The following is a 27,332-nucleotide window of genomic DNA, read 5'->3' on the forward strand; positions in this document are numbered from 1 at the left end:
AATAAAAGTGATAAAAAGTCCAGACCTGTGCAGCCTCTGATGAAAGGGACAGAGCTTGGGCAGGGCTGGGCAGGACACACAGCCTCTGAATGTGCCAACTGCAGCTGCAGATGTGGCTGTGCCCCCTCCCCATGCTGATAAGACAAGCAATATGACTGAGCAGAAGTGAAGGATAGTCAAGCTATATATTAGGAAAACTGTCTTAGCATTTCCATCTCCAAAGGTCTTCAAGAACAGCACTGCCATATATGACACAGGCACAGTTGCTGCTGAATGACCTCAAGGTCCCTTCCAGCCCTATTTTTATACTTCCATCACCGAAGTTTTGATTTAAAACTACTTTCCTGTAACTGAGTTCCAACACAGAGTCTAAAAACATCTCAAAAACCAACAGAGGAAGGCTTAACAATCTTCAGCAAAGCAAAAATACCCACCACTGCCTCCACATCTTCCTTGCAGTGGCTCTGCCTGCTCTCCAAACAGCCACGTTGCCTTCTGGCTGTGACAAGGCACACAGTACGGAATGCCAGCACATGAAGCAACACAATGGCAACTTTTGCTACTTTTGATTCATGTCAGGTGTGCCAGCTACACAGAGAGCCCTATAAACCACTCATTTAACTTAATCATAAAGTATTTTGGTTTGTAGATGTTCTCATATTGAACATCCAGTGAGCAAGAGTACTAAAAATACTGACAGCAGCTCCACAGGGTAAATATTGCTTCCAGGGCCCTCACCACCACAGAGGAATATTGATCTGCTCTGCTGCTCCTCCCTGCCCACACTGTGGGATGTGCAAGTCCAGGCTCATGTAATGGTTTGTGTTTTGTACAGTCTCAACAAATTAATTAAGAAAGATCCCACTCTCTATCCAGTCAGGGAAGGAAAGTGCATCTGCACTCCTCAGCACTGTGCTGCAAAGCAACACACTGTCCTTCTACTTACAGGCAGACACTGGCATTTGGAGAAAGCATGTAGACATTGTTTTCACAAAGAGGATAAATAATAATTGCTTTGCCCCAGTAAACAAGATGTGCAGCAAGCTGGAAAACCTGTATTGAGAAAACAGGGAAAAATTAGGGGAGCAAAAGCAATATACAAACTCTCAGCAAGCATTCCATACAACAACAAAAAAAAAGTCTCGTTTGAGCTGAAATGAAAGAAAAATGTTCCATCCTTTCACCCTGCCTTCAGAATAAATTCATGGTTTAATATAACATGTGGCAGATCAAAAAGCATTTGACAAGGTTATGAATTTCCAGAGATTCGCTTCACATTTCTAAGCAACTTAGTATTTCCTGCCTCAAAGGAATTCCTTCAAACTGTATCAATACAAGTTTAGTTTCTTTTCATGTCCCCAAAAACTATTTTTGTTTATGCACAAAATGCATTGTGTTATACATGAAAAATAAAACAAAAGAATCAGCTTCTACTATGACAGAAACACAAAGGAAACCAACACTGCCTTTTTACTGCACAGAGGTATTTCAGTAATGAGCTATACAAAGTATTTTAATGTGTTAAACAAGTCAGTGGTTGCTAATGGCTCTGGAAAAGCCACATAAATAGTGTCTACAAGACATAAAATCCAGCCTGTATCATTAGATGCATTTAACCGTGCTTTTTTGTGGAGAACAAAATTACAGAAGCAGTAGGGAATTTCCAGAGTCCATCCCATGGCCAAGTAACACCACAGACCACGGCAGACAGACCTGGAATTTTATTACAAAGCAGGACCTTTCCCTTGGAACAAGAGAAGGCACAGACCTATGAACAGAACATGTGATGATGAGCTGTGTTTCCCCTGTCACACAGAGCACAGATTGTGTCCCTGGGTCTGGATCAACTCTTAGGAGCATGGAATGGCCCTTCCCTCTCTGGGATCATCTCATATAATCATCCCAAATGATCACAGTCATTCACAGGGGTCTCTCTGTGGCCTCAAAACTCATGTGAGTGCCAGAGTCTCGTCCCTCCACTGGCACAAACTTCCCTTTCCAAGGGCTCATCACGTCATCTCCAGCAATTCAGATTTGAGAGCTGGGTGTCACTGGAAAGGTATTTGGAAAGAGCTGCTGGCTTGGGGAGACTGGCTCAAAATCTTTGCCCAAGCCTAAACTAGATCTTCTTCCCATGACTCTGCAAAGTCTGTGCACTAAGGGACTAAAGGAAATGGATGGGAAGGTTTGCACAGGCATTCACAAGGCTTTGGTAGAGAAGATCCCGGCAGCTCCAGGGAAAGCAACATATTTGGCCATGGCAGCTGTAAATCTTCACTTGCATTTTGAGTGCTTCATTTGCATGTAGACATCAACGTGGCAGGATCAAGACAGACCACTGTGGTGTCAGTCAAGAGTACAACTTGCTCTGGTTTTAACCACCAAACAGGAAAGCACAGAGAAGACAGAGTCACTCTCCTCAGAGGGGCACAGGGAGAGGTCCTGAGGCAACACACACAAAGGGGACATTGGGAAATTCCCTTTAGATATGAGGAAAGGTTTCACTCTGATGCTGGTCACGTGCTGGAGCAGAGAGGCTGTGGGATGCAGCCCTGGAGGTGCTCACAATTTGAAAAGAAGTTTTTCATCAGCCTGTTTTAATGGACTTGTCCTGAGCACTGGTGAGGACTAGAGACCCCCAGGCTGGGGACTAGAGACCCCCAGGACTTGAGACTCCCATCTGAGACGGGATGCAGCTGCAGGGCTGCCCAGCACTGTCCCTGCACCCCTGCCCTTTGTTTCTCCAGCCTTTCCCCAGGCTCCAGGGCTGGTACTTTCTCCCTGCCCTCTGCTCACACCAAGGCAGCTGACATGCTCCTGCAGCACAGAAGCCCACGGGCACACAGAAGAAAACACCTCGTGATTTAAAAGGCTCTCAGCAGCCGCTGACAGCTCCCCGTACCTGCAGCAATGCCAAGTCAGCATCCTGAGCCAGTTGCTGCAAATTCTTCACAGCAGAGGTAGTTTTAATTACTCTCACCAGGGCAGGAGAGCAGTCCAACGGGAGCTCATTAAGCAATGACTTCTCATCATTTAAAAGTAATAAGGCATGGTAAGGCCTGCAGAAAAATAGAATACATTTGCACAGTAAACTGCAGCTTTTCCTGAAGGCTTTGTTATTCCCACACCACGATACCTGAGGTCAACCTAATGGTAGAAAAAGAATTTCTAATACCATCCTTTTGCTCTAACTGGGTTCGAAATAAGCTTATTTTTATGTCACAGCATAAGACACTCCCTATAAACAGGGGACAGATGGTTATATGGTTACTGGATACCCCAGCGACAAGGAAAAAAGACTGCACTGTACTGGCACACAATTGAGAACTAGTCTGAAAACTGCTAGTCTGCATTACTGAAATACAGAATGGAGTAGAAGAAAGGAAGAAAGCAAGAGTTAAGTTATTTTTGCAGATCAACAAACACAGGAAATAAGGTATCACAGGACCTGGGCTCTCTTCCTTCCAAAAGCAGAATTACTTCTGGGTCAACAGATTAAAATGAACACACAATTCCTGGCTGCAAACAGTGCAGGCCACTCTTGCAGCATCCCCTCAGTACAACCACCTAGAGTTAACACCAAGGCTGTGGCTTCCCACCACCATGAATCCAGCAGCATCACAGTGCCACAGCAGCAGCTCCAGGGAGTCCTGTGTGAGCGCAGGGCCCCCCATCTCTCCAGCCCAGTCACACCATCCCTGTGTGACTGTGCCATCTCAGATGTCTGCAGCATCACCCTTGGAACTGGAGCAAGGACTGGCCACACTTGGAGGGGCAGATCTTGCTCTTACCTGATAGATTTCAGACTTCTCTCGATTGCTTCTGGGGGTATGAAGTTGGTGGCAACATAGTGGATTTTGTGAGGAAGGCAGAAACTCACTTCCAGCCAGTTGTTGATGTGTAAACGAACCACCCCTGTCGTGCAGAGACTAAAATAGGAAGGCAATAAATCCATACAGCATTTACCCTATATCACAAATGAAAACAAGTGGTCCAGAGTCACCCCTGCACAGAAATCAGATCAGGACAGGAAAAGACGGAATGCACCCTGTCTGTCCCCAGGCTGGCTGAGGACCAGCTGACTCCTAACTGCAAGGGCCTCCTACACCTGGACTTACAGAGCACCATCCCCCATGGCATTTTGAGGGAGATTTGAGAGACTTCACCACTGATCTTTTGCTCCCTCTGCTCTTAACATTGCAGCAGTGTCTCAAGTTTTAAAAGTTTATTCAAGATCTACTGCGAGGCAAAGGAAAATTCCCTAGGCCAAAGCTGCAAAGGGCAAAGATGAACTGGGCTGTCTTCACCTCCAATTTCCATCCTCCTCTCCAAGGAGAAAGAAAAGAGGATGTCTGTATTGGGCAAGGGCTGTTCCAAGCAGCACATTTCCACAATAACAGCCTCCTTTGGTTCTGCTTAGGTTGTTTGTTTCCTTACTAACCTGTTCCTGCTTGTCACATGAAATCACAAACGTGCTTCTTAAATGGTTTCTTCATTCTAGGAAACCACAGGGACTAAGCTAAGCCCTTAAGCTGACTCCAGACAACAGGACTGGAATGGAAATGATGGACGTATCGGGAATAATAAAGACAATAAAGTCTGACCCTGGCGCTCAGCCTGAAAGCAACAATAAGCCTCTTTTACTGAAAAAACCAGAAAAGCTGGAGATTAGAGCCAGGAACATCATTCAGGTGCTTTTACAGAAGTGTGCAAATCTAGACAGGAGGTGGAATACACCTCAGGAGGGAACTACAGTTACTTAAAATGGGTAATGTACCATAGGGAGTTAAGCCAGCACCACTTTGCAAACCCTCACAATACTCCCATTCCACGGGCAGGGAATGCTGGCCTGGGAACAACCGTGCTGGGAGAAAGCAGCAAGGCCTACCACACCTCTTCATGAGTTAGGAACACATATAAACTTGCTGATCAATATCAAGAAACAGCTAATCTTGTCTACACCAGAGAACTGAACTTCTCAAAGCCCTTCGATTTTAAACTTTCTTCCCAAACAACGTCTTTTGGCTTAAAATCAAATTTCAAAGTTTGCACTCTGAAAATTCCAGCCTGAATTTTAAATTACAAGTGTGTTGAGACTCGCAATTTGACTTTTGTGTCAATAACTCCCATGAATTTCCCCCTCTACACAAACAGATTAAAAAACATGCCAGCAACAAGCCGGGAGCAAATACACACCTCGGAAAAGTCTTTATGTGGTGATTTAACCATTTATAACCAGCATCCAATTGCAGGTCACAGACTAACATGCTTTTTTTCAAGCTCATCTGGCTGTGCACAGGGTTTGGAGAGAGCTGAAATTTCAGCTTTAAACAAAAACATTGGGTAGCGTTAGCTGCTGGTGCAACTACTCACCAAACCACAACAGAGCGGTGAGGGAGCAAACGCGATCCCCCCCTGCCTCGTACATGATCAGACTCATTAGGGAGCATCTATCTCACTGCAGACAATGCTTTGCAAAAGATTTTGTTCTCAAATCTTGCATTGAACTCTGGAAAATGCTGATTTTTCAAGCTGCAAATTGAGCAGATACCATGTGTTTTGCTCTTTTTAAGAGAAACTGAGAGGGTGAATCCAGTGTCTCTCTGGCCCCACCAACTCTCATCCGCTCAGAGGCTCCCAACCCTGAAGGAACATGCAAAGCACAAACACCTCTGTTTTAGTCCATTAAATGCTGCAGCTCCATTAACACTGCTTATCCCACCACACAAACAACTGACACAGAAAGCTGGATTCCCTCAAAACACATCAGGGAAAAGGGCCGAAGCTGTGGTTATCCACAGCATCTCCCAGGCCAAATCCTCACAAGGGGAAACATGGCAATAAAGGAATGGGACAAGCGAGTTCAGAGACCACCTGAAAGCTCTTGGAGTTGTAAAAACAGGTTATCCAAGAGCAGCAGAGATACATGAAAGCATGAAACACTTGCAGGGATATTTTCCCTGCAGAGTTTAACACTCAGAAAAAGATCCAGTTGGTTCCTTTCATTCTTTGGTCCAAGTGCACCAAGGCAAAAGCTTTAATTACATAATTACACTCTCCACAGCATAATTTTGTCTACAGTGCACTATACAACAAGAGCCTAGAATTAAAGACAACAAGAAAACCAGATTTTCAGTTCTGATCTGGATCTTAATTTCATTCTTCTGCATTTGCATTCAACTGTACAATTTCCAGCCATCATTACAGCTTTATGCACAGATTTCTCCTTCACCTGCCCCTCCTTGGATGGAAAATAATTTAAGTGTCTGTAATTTGACAAGGAACAAGCTACACCCTCCAGCAGCAACACTTGCAACTGCCCTTAGCCAGACGGCAGAGTTAAATAATGTCCCCAGTACAGACACAAAGATTCAGGCAATAGGATATTAAACCCTCAAAGACATTTTATTCTGTAAGAACTTAAGTTTCAACACTTTTTTTTTTAATCTCTGGTTTGATAACACCTGATGAGCAGTCTGAGGGGTACACGGGGAAGGATCAGGATAATCAGATATCAGAGTAGTTTAAAACTGAGAGAGCGAGAGGCAAATAGGAAAAAGCTGTTTAATGTCTCTCCATCATAACGCCCATGAGACATCTCATGATACGAGAAGGAGCAAAGTTCAGAAGAAATAGAAAGAAACATAGAAAGTAGTTAAGCCATGGACCTCCTTATCAGAGGATGCTGTGCTTGTTAAATATTTACCCTGGCTCACAGGGTTGTGGGCTAATTCCGGGAAGTGAGATCAGCTGAAAGCTGCTGAATGTACAGAAACCCCCTCCAGAGCTGCAGGAAGCTGGGGACTATTTTGTGGAATATCACTGCTCTTTTGCTCTGTTCTGCTGTGTCCTGAACTGTGAGCTACTGCCCCAAAACGAGGACCTGAAAGCTTGCCAATATCTCACAGAACTGTAGCCTTTTCCATAACTATTGGCAAAACAAAGAAATCCCACTTCATGTTTATAAAAGAGTTATGAATTTTTACATATCCACACCTCATATCATGTCTATCCTGTTTATATCAGAAAGGAACACATTTTTGAGTTTGGTGGAAGTGAGCTTGTAACTCTGGAGTTTGTTTTTCCTAGAGGTTGTGACTACTCAGAGCTTTGAAATTATTTTGTATTTCCTTATATCAAAGGACGTGGGCTGTCCTTTGATAAATAACTGTAGTTGGATTGTATTTTACAGTACAGCCACAGAAATCACATCTAATAATTCATTAAGTCTCATATAAGTATTCCCTGAGCTGCTGAGATGGGCTAGATACACCACTCAGTTCAAGTCCCACTATGCTAAAAATTTATAAAGGTTCTTTATGTATTAAAAAGAAGAAACAAACAATCCAAACCACCCCAAAAACCTCTCCATACTTTCACTTTTATTCCAATGCAAAGCTGAGAGAAGTTTACTAGAACCAGACAGGCAGTTAGTAAGTATCAAGCTCACATATTATCTGCAGTTGCAGATAAAACTTGGCGAAAGCTCCTTAAAAGAGACACATATTGTAACACCAGTAAGTTTTTCAGCCCTGGAGGTCCTGAAAACTTTCTTGGGCCTAAAACCCATTGCTTTCTGTTCCACACAAATGCTTCAGCCTGGGGACAAGATGAATGAAGACTCTCAATTTTCTGAATTAATCAAAAAGAAACATTCTAGTTCTCTCCATTAGAGACAAAAGGGTCCCAGGAAGTACATGCTGAAAGCCTCTAAGCTGTCAGTCTAATAGCACTCCATTTCTATAGCAGCAATAGTGTTACAGTCAGGATGTCCTGGGTACTGATCCTGCCCGAGGAAACACAGGCATCTCATTCAAAACACAAAGAACACTTTGAATGACAAAAATATTCCTACACTTGTGGTTTTGCACAAACCAACTTGCTCAGGGAGACGTTGGGTCTTGCCTGAAATACCTCAGCACCATCTACAGGAAGCCAAGGGCTCGACAGCACCTCTGGAGCATCCCTGGAAATTGGGCTGGAATTGCAGAAATCAGCAGGCACTTGGAAATGCTGGTTGGAGCAAATCTCAAACGGAGAGCTGGGCTCCATCTGCAATTCAAAGTGCTCTCTCCACTCCACTGGCTGTTCTCCTACAGCCAAAGGCTATGCCAGAAATTTAAAGCAGCACATTGTCACTCCATGCATCTGAAGGTTTACCCTTCCCAGCAGCGCTTTCTCCGTTAAAAGCAACAGAGCAAATCTTTCCATCTTCCCTCTGAGATCATCCACACTCCTCCACACTCTCTAGGTGGCCTAAATCCCTCTTGAAATGTGGTGTCCAAACTGGATAAAATAGTCATTACAGTGAGAGTTTTACAGCTGTGAGCAGGACTAGTTCCTATCTTACAGGCAAGACTTGCTTTATGCATTCTTGTCTATCTGCTTTTTTTTTTTTTTGCAACCCCATGTCACTTATGATTAACCCTCATTTCATAGAAGACCACACAGACTTCACTCCAAAGCTGCTGCCACACAGGAATAATCAATTCATCTTGGACTTGCAGAAGAAGATTGCATTTCTAGAATCCTTTTTCTACCTTACTAAAAAATAATTTAAAATCTATGCCTGCCTGGCAAGGTGCTGCAGCTCCTCTCAGCTGATGTGACTGCAGGTATAACAAGCATATTTCCTATGCTCTCATATTAAGTATTAATGGCAAAACCGTGCAGAACACCTCCTTATCACCCAGCCAGCCAACAACACTGTCAGCTCCTCTTCAAGTACAACTTTCCAATCAAGCACACAGGTACTCCAGATTTTTACCAACACCTTATTTCTTACATTTGCTTTTGACAGTGTCATGCAAAAGCGTCAAAATCTAACTTGCACCACTTCTTCTCCACTCACAATGCCTAAATGAGGGAGCAACTGCCTTGTTTTACAGCTGGGGGCAGCACCAAAGTGTATTTCTCCATGGTCTGTCTATTCCTCCTTATCTCTGGGAAGGCTCACAGCGGCAGAGTACATGAGCTCGAGCTCTGTTGCTACAGTCACAGCTAAATGCCACAAGATGTCACTGTGTCCCTAAAATGTTTGGAAACACGATCAGGGTTTGCCCAGTCATAAATACACAGCCCTAGAGGAACAGAAAAACATGATCTGAATATTAGAATTACAGGCTGCACAAAAACTGCCTTACTTAAAGGGTTAGTACAGGTTTTGTGCAAGGTGTGTGGAACAATACACATTCCTTCAAACAAGATGGAATTCACAGCTCTTGAGCACAAAGAGCAGCTTGGTAGAAGTTTTCTGATACTCTTTGCTACCATTACATTATTTAGGCTCCCAGTGCCTTACCCTACAGGGCTCTGACCCCCTTTGTACAAGAGCAGCCACAACCCAGGGAGGATAAAGGGTTCCCTGAGGAACTCCAGTCTAATTCTCGGAATCCCTGACAAACACCCCAACCAAGGGGCACAGCGCCTTCCCCCACACATGCAGAGGTTCTGTGTCCCTTTGTCCAGGCCTTTCCCCAAGCACATCTCCTGGCTGGAGGAGCCTCTGGGCCTGAGGAGGCAGCACTGACAGGCCCAGGCTCCTGCTCAAGTTCAACACCAACTCCACACTGCTTTGAAACCTTTGCCAGAACTTCTAATCCAGTCAAGAAACAGCATGTTCCACTTTCCATTCTGCTGGAAGTCTCAGCATCTCATCCAAATTTGCTGTCCAGACATGCACAAATGGAGCCAGGGCAGTTCCTGACTTGCCATCAGTGCTACTGCAGCACTTTCCTCTTAGCTGCAGGTTTAGAGCCCTTCTCCAGTGCTGCGATACCCCTGTTATGACACTTGCCAGTTCTACAATTCACTTGTCATTAGGTGCCTCTGTGCTAAGGAAGAAAATAATAATTCTAAAAGCTGTGACAGACATCGCCAACTTTTAAGAACAAGATACCAAAGACACACCAAGGTAATGATTAGGATAGCAGTTCTGCAAGCATTTCACCTGACTGCCAGGCTTCACATTGCTCTGCCTGGTTTAAAACCCAAATCCCAATGATTAACAGCATGAGGAAGTGGATAATATCCTTAAGAACAAAGAGATTTCAGTGAGAAACAGCGTACTGTGAGCTAGGACTAAAATCCAACTTACCTGTCATATGTCTCTTTGAGATCTCTGGCCAGTTTGCACTTGGGTAGGATGTGATGAAAAGGTGACTGGGGCCCTTCTGTGGCTATGGAAAGTTTCAAAACAAGACAGCAAATAATTGATTTCAAATCAAAGAGTTTCCTCTTCCCCCACTGGGTATCAACCTGTATCTTAGGGACAGAATTCGTATCATTTGAATCTACAATTATCTTTCAAAGCTTTTACAATAACTCAAGTCACACGTTAAAATAATAATAGTGAATTATTGCCAACTTCTCCTAAACCTCAACTCAGTTAAGCACATGTAACCAAATTTGACAAATGATGATTTTAAGTGCTTTGCTTTTCCAAACGTTAGCTTTAATTTTTAATGCTCGCAGCAAGATAATGCATCACTGTCAGAGAGAGTTCACCTTAAATAGTGCATATTATTATAGTACATTTCCAAGTGCCATCTGTAAAAGTGCTCTGTAACTGCTAGCCAGGTAGCAGCATGTAAGGGTAAAGCTTCCACATAGAAGTCTGGTGACTCAGCAGACAGCATTAAAGCATGGAAAACTTGCTCTAGGCTGGGTGAAGCAGAACACATAGGAGCTCTTCCATGGCAGCCTGACAGGAAGAGGCAAACATGATGGCTCAGTGCAAAGTCTCCAGGGATTCTGCTGAACTTAACTAGCAAAGAAAGCAAAGAAACTACTTCACCTCTAAAACTCACATCTCAGCATAGGGATAGTGAACTTGGCTGAGGAAAAATGCAGGGAAAAGCTGTCAGAATGCTACAGAGCACCAAAACCTGTTCACAGTGATCCCAGGCATAGGAGAAGTAAGAAGGTACAATCAGCACCTCTCTGAAAGAGTGCTCCTGGATAGAGCCATTGCTGCTCAAAGCACTCACTCTCTGACATGGCAGACACCTCGTCCTGGATAGCCAGGATGAGCTTGGCCTCCCTGGTGAGGTACTGGCAGCGGCGCTCCTCGTGCTGCAGGACGATGGCGATCCTGCGCGACAGGTTGTGCAGGCAGTTGATCACGGACGGATCCGCGTTGGCCTGCAGGGAACACGGCAAACGAGCAGCCACTGAGCCACAGCACACAGCACTACAGTGATGATGGCTGAGAGGTCAAATGATTTTCCACTGATACCAAAAATCAGCCTCTCGACTGGAAAAAGAACAGAATTTTCTCTACCGGCAACCAAGCAGAAGCTCAGAGGTGTCCAAATGTGATTTGGATTTCTAAGCTTGTCTATGTGCATCAAAGGAACACCACACCTGGATGTGATACCCCTAGCTGCTTTGTTTTTCCAGTTGTTAAAGGGCCTTCTACTAGCAGAGAGCAAAGAACCCAACTTCACACAGTGAGACAAGAAAGTGTCAAGCTTTATCCCAATGTTCAGGTTAAACTCCCTGGCAGCACAAGGGCTGCAGGGCTCTAACATGTCCCACTCACTCCACGTTGCCACACTGGTATTTGTCCTATGTACTGACAAGGCAGTAACTAAGTAACAATTACCAGCTCGTGACCAACATTTTCATCCCAACTCTGAATTAATTTGGATTTACACTCCCAAAAAATTCACAAATACAGCTTATTACTAGCACTGCATTTATGAAAGTCCCAGAAAGAAAGTGCTGGAAAAATCTATCATGTCAGTACAGCTGCCAAGGGGGGGGTGAGGGGGAACTCAGTAGCTCCAGCATGAGTCAGCAGCTGCTTCATGTTTGTTAAGACATTTAAAGGAATTTAAAGTTCTGGCAAGTGAGAAACCAGCAAACCATGACTCATCAGGTTTTTTTGACTCTGCTGTTCTTGCTGAGTCATGCCACGTTGGTGGCCCTTAAGCTCAAACACAGCAGGATCAGTGCTGATTAAAACACTTGGGCTTTTGCCTGCTCTGTCTGCCCACTGCAGATGGACACTCATCTTTATCTCTGAGGGCCTCCACCCACTCCCTGCACTGCACTACTCCATCCTAGGAAAAAATTTCTACTTGCTTCTTGCCCAACACTTTCCAGAAACCTGACTGCTCCCTGTGAACTAAGAGTGTCTCATCTGGCAAATGGATTTAGTGCTGCATCACACACACAATTACATCAGTATCATCACATGGCTGAAGGGCAAAGAAAACAAGTTTTCCTAGAAACACTAGAAATTAGATTCCAGAAAAATGTGGGCTAGCCTTCACTGCACTTTACCAAGCTCTTGTGAATGGAAGAGCATTGGTTTCAACACTGCTGCTGCCACATGACTCAGTGTGCATCAGTGTGTGTGCTTGCAGGTGCATCTACACACACTTCCCTGCAAACAAAGCACAGGGCTTTAACAATTCACCAAAGCAACACCTCTTAACATGTGAAATCTAAAATCAACTCCTCTATTGCAAATTCAGCACTTCCTGACCCAGGAGTGTCCCAAAGCACAGGAACACTGGATCCCCAGCAGAACTCCATAAACAATTTCTTGCTTGATTCAGATAATTGTCCTGTGTGAAACCTTGCTCCTCATCTGAGGACAAGCCATCCAGGCTGGGGCCATGTCCATGTCACCACTCAAAAGCCAGTGGTAAGAAAAGTACCAGAGCTAAAAAGAAAAAATAAAGTTCCTTTCACAAGCAAGGAGCTGGAGGTTTTTAAATCATGACATTACATCCAGTTGAGCAAAAATCAACCACTTCCATAAAGACAACTATTCCAGCTCCCTCTTCTATTTTTAAACAACCTGTGGATCAGGAAAAGAAAGCCAGAGCTCAGAAATCAAATAATGCTTGAACATAATGAAATTTCTAGGGCTTTATACCATCTAATTAGCCAAGCCAGGATCCCTTAACACCAGCACCCAGTTAATAGAGGAAGCCTGAAAAGAAATTCCAAGCAGAAACTACATATTTGGTCCAGGTTTTTGTTGAGCATTGAAACCTCTTTATTCTTCACTTGTCCTTTCTTCTCATTTAGCTGCTCAGCTGCTGCTCCCTGGCACTCTCCCTTTACAGTGACCTCACTGCTGAGAGGAGGCAGCTTTCAAACACTGTCCATTAATCATAAAACAAGCCTGGAGTGGGCCTACTGCATTCTCTCATGCATCCAAAGCACATCCCACTGTCAGATGGAATGGAGACAGTCCTTACCCTTAGTGCAAACACCACGTTGAACAGAATCATGGTGGGCATCTCTCTCTTTGGTGAGGGGTCAGTTTTGGATACCTGAAAAATATTTTTTAAAAAATCCCAGAGGCTAGTGTCAGTTGGAGCCAGTAACAAAGGGAAAGTAATAATGAAAAGAAAATTAAACAAAAAAAAGCCTTAGTTAAATAACAAGCTGAGAAAAGAGAGCAGACAAATCAATTTATATCATCAAATATGACTTGCAAAAAATAGAATTATGATTTTTTTTTTTTAATTAAAGTGTCACAGTTACTCTACAACAGTGCCTTTGCTGAGCAGCTGTGAAGACTCAAACCAAAACCTTTTGGTCATGAGCATGGAAATGAGTGTCAGTTAAGACAGCACTCTTACTTAGTGTCTTTGTTATTACATTTAGGATCATTAGGGGCCTTAGGTTTAAATTCTTTAGCACAACTGTCAGAAATACTGTCAACAGAATTCCACAGATTTCTCATCTCAGGCCACACCTATTCTTTCCTTTCCTAGAATCCCTATTCCAGTTGCATCCTGTTACAAGCTGCTGCTTTTATCAGAAAAAATACGCTCTAGCAAAGCAGTACTAAAAGAAAAGGTTTGATTTTTCCCTTCCTGCAGGATTTCAAACACATTATCCAGCCCCTCTATTCTCTCTGTAGCAGAGAGCTCCATCCCTAAGGCAGATTCAATCTTTCCAGCGAGAAGAAACAGCTGGAGCTGAGACAAGCAAGTGGAATTTGCACAGCCAGAGCAACAGCTCCAAGAGGAGCACATGCTGCCACAAGATGGAGCACAAAATGCAGAGGAGGTTCCCACCTCCCCCTGCTCAACACCCACCCCAGCCCAAGTGCAAACAGCTGGAACCTGCCAGGCCAAACAATAGTTGGTCTCTACCCAAAGTATGTGCAGCACCTGAGCCAGGGCAACCACAGAGCAGCATCTGCCCTTCCCGACAGGTTCCAAGCACCAGCAGGGAACTGCTCGGTAGTGGACCCCAAAATCTGAGTGCTTTCATGCAAGAGTCTCAAAATCTAGAAAACTAAGAGGTGATACCCAGTTGTGGGGGTTTTTTTTTCCTAAAGTGAAAATGACACTCTGTTGATTGAAAAGGCAGTGATGGGAGAGTGGTAAAGGCAGTTTACTGTGTTCATCTGTTCTGGACTGACCCGTTCCAGGACATCTTGTGAATTTCCAAGTGTAAGGACTGATCCTGTTCCTTCCTTAAAATCAAAGAAACGACCACCACTAACATCAGCTGGGATGCAGGCTAGATTTCATATCACCTCATGTCCAGAAAAAAAGAAGACAACTAAGCTGGGAAAGAAAATGCTGAAGGAATTTGAAGAATTCAGAACTCCTGCTACATAAAAGGCAATCTGGCACACAGGATTAAATATTTGTGCTCTTGTAACTCCTGAATCTCATTTGAGTAAGCATTTGCTGAGCTGTCCTGTGGATCAGTTTACTGCAGCATGAACTCTGAGGAAACCCAAAGCAGAGGCTGCTGGGTTACTCCAGTCACTGCCTGAGCTCCATGGAAAAGTAGCTCCATCTGGCTTCCTCCTAACTGCAGGAGGGTCTCACATTTAGACTGATATAAACCAGCAGAGATGGCTGCCACATCAAGAAGATTCTGGACTCTAGAAAGTTCTGGGGTGCCTCCTGGGTTGATAAGACACACCCAAAAAGAAGATCCTTCAGAAGTAACAAAAAAGGTGTTTACAGCTCTTTATAACTTTGTTTATTTGCCCAGATGCAATTTTATTTAGACAAATTGAAATGAAGTGGCATTTCATGCAATTAGTATTAAACTGACTGGAAAGAATGTACAATAGTTAAGTGGTGAAAAAAATGCAAATCCAGATTTTCAACCTCATTTACAGCACATTTAGGAAGTTGGGCCTTTCAGAGATTAGTAAAATAAAGGAAAATGACCAGAGGGAGAACAGGCTGCTGCTGCCAGAGCCTTGAGGGCACCAAAAGGTCTTAATGGCCCTGACCAGCCCCAGTTGGGTTTCCACACACACCTCCTAGTCCATGACCTGGGAGCCCCATTTAAGCTCAGCCCAGGGCCTGGAGCTGTGCCTGTCTCCTGGATGGACCCTTGGTTAAATCCATCACACCTTTGTCCTGTCTCCTACTCCTGGCTGGGGTCCCAATACAGACCCCGGGCCTGGTTCATCACTTGCCTTGTCTGGGGCTGCTGATGGATTTGCACAGCTTGGGCACACTTGAATCCTGTCTTCCAAGACAGTTTAACCTTTTTAGGGCTGAGTCTTGGTGATCCTCCATGACATTTCCTGCAGACTCACAACTGAGTTCCCAAAGTAGCATCTTTTGATGCTTTAGGCCAGCTCCTCACTGGGATTAAAGCAGTCTGGTCCTCTAAATATCAAGCTGCAGTTACCAACAAGCTGTTTCCACCTCTAATTATAGCTAGAAAGCAGGACAGAATTGGCAAGGAGACTTTTTCCCCCCCCTGAAAAAAGGAATGACTTAGCAAATTTGATGAAAAATGAGACCAAAGCAGTTCAGTGACAGGGATCCATGTTGGATTCAGAAATTACCAAAGCCTAGTTCATTCCTAGAGTTGATCAGGAAGAAGGAATAGGACAGGGAATATTTGGAACACAGAAGCACATGAATTCTTTCCTGGATTTAAGCAGGGCCTTTTGCACAGCCCAGGTAGCAAATTGCTCTCATTCTAAGCACCTAAAACACAGGCCATGGAGGAAGGTCTCAATGCAAACATCAGCTTGACTTGGTCCACAAGAAAATTTTAGATCTCTTTCAACATCCTACATATTCCATCTAAGTCTTGTGGATCATCTTCAGCCTCAGGAAGAGTTAAGAGCCAAACAAGGCTGACGCAGCTTTTAGCATTTGTGAAGGTTTTCAGTGGTGTTTTTTTAACTGCCACACTAATTAGAGGTGCTAAAAGCTAACTTGCAGGAACTAAAATAAAATAGTGAGAAACAGCTTTTTGAGTTGGAGTGCCCAGTTTTACTTCTCTTTACTCACACTGCTTCCCTCAGTAACCTGAAGAGTTTCTGTGATCACTGACAGCTCCCTCAGTTTGCCACTCACTCCATTTACCCAGAAGTAAGTAAAAGACAGCTTGGAGTGTCAGGATCAAAAGCCAACATGCACGTTCTGAATTCCAGATTTTCTCACTAAAGCCAGGCAGTTTGTGAGGAAGGCAGGTCCCCAGAGGGGATCTCATACCATACCTGCCCGAGGGCATGCTGGAGCAAAGTGGGATGGCCAACAAAGCGAACATTATCGATCTTCAATTCAAACTTTTTGCCACACATATCTGACTTGGTAGCCAAAATTGTTGCCAGGATGACATCCGAAAACCTTGAAGAGCAGAAACAGAAGTTATTGCGATTTTCAAAAAGCACACCCCCAAAATATTCCTCCAAATACAGATATATTTAACTTTGAAGCTGTTAAGGCGTTGTAAATTGTTACTAAATTGCTGTACCTGGAGTACCACCAATTATGTAAAATTAAGGACCCCTAAATTACATCTCTCAGATCATCACAATTGTAAAAAAGGAAGCATTCACGACAAAGACTGCAGGGTCATGCTCATTTAATTACATGCTCAGCAAAATACATTGAAAAGATTAGGTGCAGTTTGCTTAAATATAAAAACAGCTGGAGTTAGCCATTGCCTGGATTTAGCTGCAGGTTAATGAACTTACTAAGCAACTACATATTGACACAGCCTGTCACTCAAGCACAACAGAGATCTTTAAGCCACCCAGTATGGCAGAGGGGAAGGCAAGAAAGAGCTGATTCAATTAGGAGAAACACAGCCAGTGCTTGTCCTTCCTTTCCCAAAGCTCATCAGTGACATTCCAAGTTCCTCACTTAACAGATCTCAACCTGTGGTCAGCAGACAACTGGCACCTTCCAAGAGCTGCCTGGCCTCACCTGGGCTTTCTCATTTGATAAGCCACATTCATGACAGGGCAGGCCCTTCCCAAAGCCCAGCCATGGCATTACTGAATAGCTCTGGATTGGTGGGGGGAAGGCAGCAGCTCTGAGACAGGAGGGCAAGTATCTACAAGGGGTCTGCCCCATAAAACACAGCCACTGCTGCAAAACCAGCTAAAAATCCAATGTGACAAGGGAAGAATTCCACAACTGCTCTCTCCCATGGCCTCGCAACATCAGTCTGGTCTCTACCAACACTTGTTTTCCTCAAGGTGTTCCCTGGGACAGTGAAGCTCAAACCCACAGGGAAGAGGACCTCAGCTGCTAGAGAAAAGTTGTTGCTCTAGCATAGGAGCACTGCAAGGCTTGTTATTAACAAGTTCTTTCCTCATCTGATTTCCCAGAAGCTCCTATTTAACCAAATGAATTTCAAACCACTTTCTGATGAGAGTCGGTTTTTAAGAATGAAAATGTTTATTTTCTTTTCTGTATTCCACTCAGGGATGTGTGTCCCTGCCAGACCATCCCCCTCCAGCAGGCAGGTGTCCCAGATAACCCAGTATCACTCAGAGAGGAGGGCAGGCATGGGTGTGTGCTGTGCTCACCTTATCTCTTGGCCACAAGTGATCCCTCCATGCCCAGAGAAAGAAGTAATGTACCTTAGTCCTGCTTCCCTCTGAGTCATGGAGAACTACAGAAATTAAGACAAATGCACTCAAGGGCACAGGGGGCATGTCCTTTATTTACAAATACTGGAGATGAAGGACCACACAGGTCCAAACTGCCAAAGCCCCTGGTGCTTTTACAAACAGGTCACCCTGACCACAGCACTCTGTTTATGTTCGGTTTATGGAAAGAGCAGCTGTGTACAAACATCCAGATCCCTGATTGCTCTGCTCCAAACTCCAAGCTAAGGGCAAGCAGAGACTAGCCAGAGATTCCTGGGGCCACTGAGCCCACGCTCCTCAGCCACTGGGCTGCACAACTTGGGAAGTTTGGGAGGAAAGGACAAAGCAACCTCAAACAGGACCTGGACTGACAGTCCCTGGAGATCACACTCAAAATAGAAAAAAAAAGTCACCATGACAGCAGTGAGCTTCTCCTCCTCTTTTTGCCCTGTTGAGCTGCTTGTTAATAAACTCATCATGGAGCCAGGAACATGGTAATAGCAATGGATCCAAAAGGAGCATATGTTTTGGGGGGTGAAGGGAGAACGAGGGCAAACTAGAAAATGTCAGCTTCCTGGTAAGAAATTAGTTACACTTCCCTCCTCCAGTCTTGGCAAAGGATACCTGGGAGCTGATAAACTGATCATTCTGATGACTTTCACAAGGAATTACACCAGCAGATCCTTTAACAGATAATGTGGTGCTAAAGGTGGGAATTCAGCAGTTTCCCAGGAGAGCTCGTGACACCAAGAGCCCTGTCTGCCCTACCTTGTATGTGGCTCATTGGGGAGGAGGACATCAAAGGGTTGATTTTAGAAAGTCCTCAGTATCTTCTCACTAGCAGGGTCTTCTGTGTCTGGGAGAGTACTGAAATTGCAGCCAGATGACATGCTCAGGGACAGATAATCCTGACCTAGCTGCACCTGCGATCACCACAGGCTCTCCCAGGAGTCACCTGGACTCCAGCCCCATTCTCCTCCTCTGACAGCCTGGATTTATAGTTTTGCTGTCTGGGTTTTTTTAGCCCTCAGTGCTCTACACAATTTTGACATTTCTTAGGCCTCAAGACAATAGGGAAATCGAGGAACAGCAGATGTGTTATTCCCATTACTTCAGTTCATCACCTCATCTTAGAAAATAACACTTTTACTTTAAATATTTTAATACACGTTTTCCCATCTCTGGGGTATGTTAAGACAACCTAAAAACACTGACTTCTCAGAGCCCAAGAGTTTGTTAGAAGCAGATTAGGTTTTGCAGTTGGGCAGTAACAGTCCCTTCTCCTTTTATGAGATTAGTCTGATCATTGTGAATTCCAGAGGGAAGCAAACCTCTTCTGTACTACGGAATTCAGCAGGCAGAAAGTAAATACAATAAGCGAAAGCTCTGATTTGCCCAAAATATCCTACCACTCCTGTCCCAAGCACAACATAGCAACAGCACACTGAAAAGAAGGGGGGGGAGGGGGAATTCAAACCTGAATTCATTTTTTCCCCCAAGAATGGATAATAACTTTTTCTATGCCACAGGAATTCAAAGCAAGGTTTTTATAAATAATTTTTCTTTGAAGTAGTTTAGAACAGGACCTGAGTATGTAGGTGAGGTTTATTTTAAGCAGGGACTAGAGATACATTTTCTTACTTCTGAGGCCCTGAGTTAAGCACTTTTTTCTCCACATGTTTAATCATCCCCTTTAGCTGAGTGGGGCACCAAGAACAAGCAACCAGCACAGCTGCTCAAACCTGGATCCTCTAAAGAGCTCTCCATCATTACCCTGGGATTAGTTTACTCACTGATCTGTACTTTCAAGTCATTTCTCCTCAGAAAACAATTTGGTTTGGAGCTCCTCGTTGGAATAACTACAATGCCAACGCTATACTTGTTGCATTCCCAGAGACTCCCAGCTTTCTCCAATTCACAGAAGGGACAGTGCCACACCCATTGTGGATTCCCTACAGGAAGCACAGAAATGTTAGTAGGACCTTTGTAATTATCCTGGCATAAACCTATAGCAATACATTTCCTACAGTCACTGTGATTCAGCATATAATTTTCTCATCATTCAGTGTAAAACAGAAACCAGAAACAAAAGCACAATTAAAAGGATGGTGAGAAAAGAAAAGCCATTCGAGACAAAGGTGATTGTTTAGAACATTTTGTCTTACCCTGAAACCAATTGCTCATCAGTTAGAGGACATTGGTCTCTGAAATGGGAACATGGCCATAAACACAAAACAAAACACAACAAAAGAAAATAAACGAGGCAAGTACACAAAATACAAAAGGAAAAAAAAAAAAAGAGATAATATTAAAAACTAGGATGAACTATTAAGGGTTAAACTCCTGTAAAGGAAATACAACTGTTGAGAAGAGTCAAAAGTTAATGGAAGGTGAATTCCAGGGATATATTGCAGGCTTAGTTTGACAACATGGAGAAAACAGGCTAAGGTAACTTAGTCCTTGCACTAGCAGTGGCTGCTGCCATGTGTTTTCCCACAGTACACAGCATTTATGGAGCTGGATTTCCATGGCACTTTTTAATTCACGCTTACCTTAAGAAAAACAGAAGAGCTTGCAGTCTGATTTAGAGCAGATTCTAAACCTCAGTTTCTTTCCTAGACTATTACTATCATTTTCACCAAAGAACCTCCCATGCAGCCCCAAATGACCCACAGCTCTTCCCAGCTGGTTCTAGTGCTTCCACACCCACAAGACTTAGGAAAAGAGGATGCCAAGTGTTTATTGTTGCAGGATTCTGTAAAGGGCCTGGCACACAGAGCCCCCACTGCTCCTGCAGGGATCCACACAGCAGATACAAGGCTGGCCAGACTCACAGCACACACGTGAAGTCCTTCTCTGCCCCTCTGTGTGCCCCAGGCAATAAGCACAACTTAGGAAGTGGAGGCTGAAAAAGCTTTCAAGGCAAAGAACCCTAAACCCTTCTTTACAACAGGTGTACAGAGCAGGACTCTGTTAGCACCTGTACTCACTTTTATATCAGAAACACCTGTTTCCATTTTAACAGTCAACTGCCACTTTTTCCCCCAATTAAGAAGATAAAAAAACTACTTGTTTCCTGAAACAATTTCATAAATGTACTGAAAAAATGAATCTGATAAAAGCTTTATACTATCCCACATTAGAAAGGGGAGACAAACTGAAAACCTCCAACAATCACTTAATACAAAACACAGCAGATTTCTGCCAGTCACGCTGAAAAGAGAACGTAGAGAAGCTAAATGACAAACTACACAAAGGGGTGATATTACAGGAAGGGTGTTTCAAGGAATGGGTGGATGAATGGAAAAGCACAGGCTTACAGAAAGGAAGCCTTTCAGAACAAATACAAGGAAGAACACTGGAGTCCAGTGAAAGAGGGACAGAGGAGACAGAAATGTTATCACAGGAGAACTACTGTGTGTTAGAAAGGGACATTCACGTCCTTGTTTGTCAGTAACTTGGGTTTTTTATAACAGAAGCATTTGCTAAATTTGCTGAAACTCCTTCAGTTAGTCAGCTCTGCTACTAAAAATGCGAAGTCTGCTGTAACATATGTTACTATATGTGCCTCCTCATTAAAATATTTGCTTGCTGGCTGTACCACCTTCAGAAAAACTACCAAAAAACCCATTTCAAACCAATTTAACATAGCATTATCTTATGACTTCAAAGGAGTAATTGCCTCATATTTTTTCAGGGGAAAGAAAAAATCTAGCAGGCATCTCCATAAAGATTGGGCGGAGGTGTACTCCTGGTAAAACACTCAGAAACTGAAGGATGTTTTTGAAAAGTGCAAATGATGAAAGGCTGAGAAGAAGCCAACAAAGAGAGACACTTGACAAGCAATTTGTTTTGACAGTGACAGTCTTCTGAATACCTTTTTGTTGCATGGCCACCATCAACACACCTCAAACACTTTTGCTGCTCAACTTGCTTTTAGCAGGAAATAAAATATGTATTCTGAGGACCCAAACACAGCTCCATTGAGCAGAAATTAATACAGGCAAATACACACCAGTAACCTGGAGGAAGGATTATTATGAATAGGCTGCCATTGTCTATAAAAAACCAAAAAGCCTAACAATGACCAGGAAATTGAGATTGGAGGCCAAAAGAAATCCAATTATCTATACAAATATACATGGAAATGGAGTTAAGGCACCTAAACTGATCTAATCTTGTCCTTTCTGAGACCATGAAGAAATACATGCACCTCAACTGCTCTAGGAAAGGTCAGCTCCAAATTAATTGATCTGGGATCCAATAGCTCAGGGAAAAAGCAACAGTAAATCTTACCTAGGACACAATTGGTGCTAGACCGCTAATAAATTAAAGACAGCCATCCAGTATAAAAAAGGATGACTCCAACCCTCTTAAGAACTATTGCAGCTACAAGATAAATCTGAAATAACCTTTGTGCTGAGCATGCAGTGGGAAAAACCCAACACTACAACATTATCAAACTTGCCATACCCCATCAACTCAACCTACCAGTCTGCCCACTCCACAGCCTCAATTTGTGCCACCAAAACCACCCATGGGGGCTACTGACACGCAGGGATTGAAAGGAGCCTTTTTCCAACTCTTTCTCGACAAAGTCTTCCAAAAACAATACAAAACCACTTCATAAATTATTTTTATTGTGGACAAGTCCAGACAGAAAATCATCACCACCAGAAAACAGACTGGACTTGATGCTGATGAACTCTCTCTGTGGACTGAGTGCACTGAGTGTCCAGGGAGGGAACTGCTGCGCTGCAGAAGAAGGATCTTACAGGGATGGAGCTGCCACTGAAGGAATGGCTCTCACAAAACCAGTTGCTCCATTTCTGGTCTCTACAATCTGATCTTCAGTGGAAACACACAAACTGAAGCAAAAATTCATGTTGGTGAGGAAAAAAAAATCAATGATGATATTGGTTGCACGGCACATGGAAGTTAAACCCCTTTCCTTTCCCAGCTTACAAATCAGGTGCATCTCCCTCCCTCCAGGGGATCTGCACTTTCCTGCCTCCACTCTTCTCTTAGAATCTCTTCTATTCCAAGGCACCAACTTCTGTTACTCCTAAAATTGCCTGAAACAAATCAAAGTTGGAGCAATCTGTTGCAGTTTTGAAGATGCCTTTTTGTCTTCTGCTGGAAGAAGCATCTGTGTAGTTAAAACTTGCATATTTTTTCCACCTCTATCAGTCAGTGAAAAATATGAACTTTGTCAACAAAGCTCTCTTGTCTAATTTAAATTAACAGCACTCAGTATATAAAGAGCATCAGCGTGTTCTTCTACTAGCAGGTTCCACTGAAGAGGATACATTTGGCTGTTACATCAGTTGTGTAGGATGCAGGGGACTTCAGACTTTCCCACTGCTGTTGGGAAAAAGCTTTCAGTAAAAAATCTGGAAACTAACACAATTTTGAAAGGGACCTTGAATTTCAGAAAGCAAATGCCCAGCCATGTAAGCAGCACGAGCAGTGTGCTGGACTCCAACATCCAGCATCTAGAAGAAATAAACTTTCAGAGCAAATTAAATGCTGCTGCTCTTCTATTTCTATTTCACATGCATGGCAGATATAAGCAGATCTGAAAAAATTATTTAAAAAACACCAAAAGTTTAGTAACAAATACCTGACCAGGAGATGAAGCATGGATGAACTTTCATGCCCAGTGTTCTGGACATCACTACAATGAAACAATCTAAAATTTGTTTAGTGTAAGTTACATGCCAGCACATTCAGTCTAAAAATCCATTTCAGGAAAACACCAGCAGTTTTCTCATCTGACCATGATTTGAAATGATAAAAGCTTTTCCTACATCTCTGCAGTAACCACATATTGTATCACACTAATTCAGCAACACAGCAACATACAACACAGCCACACATTAAGTGCTTTGTCCAACCTGCCAAAACAGCAGAGGCAACAAGAATCAGTGTGAGACAGAAGCTGGTATCATTCCAACACCTTCTTAATCTATCTAGGGAAATTCTAGAGCCAGGGGTTTGAACAGCAACCAACAAAACCCCTGAGATAACCAGCAAACGTGTCCACTGAGCCCTCCTGCCCTCCACAGCCCAGTCTGAAAAGCCAGTCACCAGTTCCCAAACACAGAAATGCTTTGCTCCCACTGGAGCTGTGCCCTGTCCATACTGCACTCACTGGACACACAACCAAAGGCTGTGTTTGAAGGTTTCAAAGGCATCAGAAGAGGCAGGAGATACAAGTGACCTCAAGAAAAACGTGTTTTTGTAAGATCCCAGTCCTGGAAAACCACATTAACTGATGATGTTTACAGTCACGTGGATAATTTTAATTTCAGCTAAACTATTCTCAGTCATAAAGATAACAACAAGCTTACATTTTTTGGGGGGGAAAGCGATGATTACTTCTTTAGTACTCTTATATAAGAGAAGAGCAGCAACTTCTTTTTATTAATACTGGAGATTAAAATACGTATCACAAAAAAGATCTGCAAGTGAACTATGGGCCAACAGACGAAAAACCTTTTTCTCTCACAGATTTCTCTCGTATCTAGTAGTGATAAATTTAGAACTATGCAGCAGATTTCAAATACTCAGAAAAAACTAATTAGAGGGTCCATCCATACATACACACATGCTGAACGCCACACTGCCTATTTTCAGTGCGTTTGTTACCCTCTGATTTCTGTACTTAAAAACTCTCTTCAAGTCTCAGTTTCATTTTGAGCCACTGTGTCACTCCACTGACACAATGGCAGCTCTGTCTGGAGAAACAAAATTAGTTATTCATTAGTGCACAGCAATTCCATATGACCATTACATGAGCTAGAGAAGAAGTTGAGGCAACTGAATAATATATCCAGTTAGAAATAGGCAGGTAAAGAAAAGTGGGATTTTGCCGAAGGATTAATACTCCCTAGTTTCGAAGGGGTAATATTGCCTTTCTAATGAGCACAGAATACCTGACCTATGCCTTGCCCAGAAAACAGCAGATTCAGCAGCATTCCCTCATGAGACAGTCCTCGTTACTAAGCACTAAGTTGCTCATAACTTGATATTAAAGCATTTTTTTTCCAGGTTGTCTTCTATACAGTCCAAGAGAATGTGCCTAGGAACTAGGAGGCAAGAGACCAGGAGGCTGTCTCTCCTCTGTTTCAACCTCTTAGGCCAGAAGAAGTGTTTTCCCTCGTACCTGGAGTCCCCATCTTGATCTTCTGTGGTGTCACCAGAGCCATTCACAGCATATCGACTCCTTGGTTTGTCTGAAGCAAAAAATAAAGATAAATTTACCCAGGAACAATCTGCTTAATGTGTGTTTGTATGTTTTTCTACTCTCACTCAAAAGAATGCAAAGAAAAATAGGAGAAAAATTTTATCCTTCAGGGGATGAAGAGGAGAAAGTGAAACATTCACAGAAACTGACACAGGTAATAGTTTGCAGTTCAAGAGTGAAAAGTAAAATTCTGGCCAATGCAATTTCCCTCCTTATTGCTCAGGTTTTGGGATAATTACAATGCTCCTGCAGTCTCAGGAAGGGAAATCCTTTACCAACAAAAAGCAGGAGGGGGGTGGCAGGGAAGCAGTCAGCAAAAAAAAAAAAAAAATCTTTTCAGATTTTACCTATAAAAATGAACAGGGATTTAGAGACAATTCTCTCCTGATAAAGTGACTCACAAGCTAAGCAGGAGAGTCAAACTTCTCCTGATATACAGCAGTTAACACACAACCCAAATCACACAGCTTCATCACCCCGCAGCACCTTTAGGCCCTGCACCGATACTGGTCCCAGTCCAGCCACAGGCACTGTCCCGAATGACGTGCCTCAAAGTAAGAGGGGCAACCAGTGCTAGCACCTGAATAGTCCCATGGTCGTGTTTTCCAGGAGAAATTAAACATCCCCCAGCCCACTATTCAAGACCACGGACTGAAGTTTCATAATTTCTACCCACTACTGGTTAAAGCTAATAGTATTCACTGAATCCCTGCTTCCAAATCAGTGCCTTCCTTCTCATCCTACCTCCTCCTTCCCCTGCAGCACTCAAAACCCACGGGCATTCACCTGCCCCAGGGACAGCAATAAGGCACCGGGTGGATAATGACACCTGGCACTGATGTGGTTCAATCGACCTGGGACGGTGACGGGTCCAGGGGTACCCGGAGGGATTGAGGGCACCTGCAGGGCAGGGGCTGCGAGGGGCAGAGTCCCATGGGGGCTGTGAGCGGTGCGTGTGAGACGGGGGCCAGGTACCCACAGACAGTGAGAGGGGTGCCAGGCCCCACGGACAGTGTGAAGGATGTGAGGGGGGTTCCGGGCCCCCACAGTGGGTGTGAGGGGTGAGTGTGGGGTACCAGCGCCACAGGGGGAGAATGCCAGGCCCCGGCGGAGGCTGCAGCGGGCGCGGGGCAGCCGCAGCCCCCGGCGTCGGCACTTACTGTCCTGCGCGGCGGGGTGCTCGGCGCCGCGCTGGAACGGGAAGCGGAACAGCAGCTTGTTGCCGCGGCTGCCCGAGCTCACCAGGATCACGCTGATGGGGCTGGTGCTCTCGCCCATGCCGGCTCGGCTCGGGCTTCCCGCAGGAAGGCCCCGGCCGCTGCGCCTTCCGCTTCCGCCGCGCCGCTACCGGCACCGGCACCGGCGGGGACAGCGCGGCCGGGCCGCCGCCTCTGCCCGGTGCCCGTGCCCGGTGCCCGTGCCCGGTGCCACTGCCCGGTGCCCCTGCCCTGTGCCCCTGCCCGGTGCCTCTGCCCGGTGCCCGTGCCCTCTGCCCGTGCCCGGTGCCTCTGCCCGGTGCGGCCCTGCCCCTCCATCCCACGGCCCGTGCCCACTGCAGCCCAGTGCCCCCAGTTCCGACCAGCACCTCACACACAGCTCTATCCCCAGGACAGCCCAGTGTTCCCAGTTCCGACCAGCACCTCACACACAGCTCTATCCCCAGGACAGCCCAGTGTTCCCAGTTCCGACCAGCACCTCACACACAGCTCTATCCCCAGGACAGCCCAGTGTTCCCAGTTCCGACCAGCACCTCACACACAGCTCTATCCCCAGGACAGACCAGTGTTCCCAGTTCTGAGCAGCACATCGCACCCCGTGGCCCCAGCCCCGGTACAGCCCGCTGCCCCCAGTTCCGACCAGCACCTGACGCATAGCTCCATCCCCAATACAGGCAAGTGACCCCAGTTCTGACCAGCAACTCATGCCCCCACGGCTCGTTCCCAGTACAGCCCAGTGCTCCCAGTTCGTATAAGCACCTCACCCACATACCCATCCCCAGTTCTGACCAGCACCTCACACACAGCCCAGTTCCCAGCATAGCCAAGTGTCCCCAGCTCAGATCACCACTTCACACACAGCCCCATTCCCAGTACAGCCCAATGCCCCCAGTTCTGACCAGCACCTGGCACATACTTCCCCTCAATCATCCCAGTGCCCATGGACCCACTCCCTGTTCCACACACTCCCAGTCTATTCCAGTGCTTTACGTGCCTGCAACCAGCACCTTCCAGCTCAGCCCAG

General features: G+C 44.7%; 1 protein-coding gene across 7 annotated transcripts in view; it reads right to left on the reverse strand.

Moving 5' to 3' along the window:
- NPRL3 (NPR3 like, GATOR1 complex subunit) overlaps window positions 1–26,412 on the reverse strand; it is a 41,644-nt gene extending 15,232 nt beyond the window's left edge. Inside the window, exons 1-10 of one of the 7 annotated variants that reach the window (XM_032125819.1) lie at window positions 26,252–26,412; window positions 25,011–25,080; window positions 20,008–20,046; window positions 16,460–16,589; window positions 13,218–13,292; window positions 10,938–11,142; window positions 10,097–10,178; window positions 3,792–3,929; window positions 2,903–3,059; window positions 947–1,053 (exon numbers count right to left, since the gene is read on the reverse strand). In XM_032125819.1, coding sequence (XP_031981710.1) covers window positions 947–1,053; window positions 2,903–3,059; window positions 3,792–3,929; window positions 10,097–10,178; window positions 10,938–11,142; window positions 13,218–13,292; window positions 16,460–16,589; window positions 20,008–20,046; window positions 25,011–25,080; window positions 26,252–26,369 — 1,121 coding nt within the window. In that variant the 5' untranslated portion in view covers window positions 26,370–26,412. Of the gene's footprint in view, window positions 1–946; window positions 1,054–2,902; window positions 3,060–3,791; window positions 3,930–10,096; window positions 10,179–10,937; window positions 11,143–13,217; window positions 13,293–16,459; window positions 16,590–19,635; window positions 19,795–20,007; window positions 20,047–25,010; window positions 25,081–26,251 lie in introns of those variants that run through there. The other 6 variants (XM_032125821.1, XM_032125825.1, XM_032125822.1 and 3 more) reach the window with 6 other exon arrangements.
- Between the last annotated feature and the right edge of the window lie 920 nt (window positions 26,413–27,332).

Source organism: Corvus moneduloides, chromosome 16, assembly GCF_009650955.1.
Source record: "Corvus moneduloides isolate bCorMon1 chromosome 16, bCorMon1.pri, whole genome shotgun sequence".
Lineage (NCBI taxonomy): Eukaryota > Metazoa > Chordata > Aves > Passeriformes > Corvidae > Corvus > Corvus moneduloides.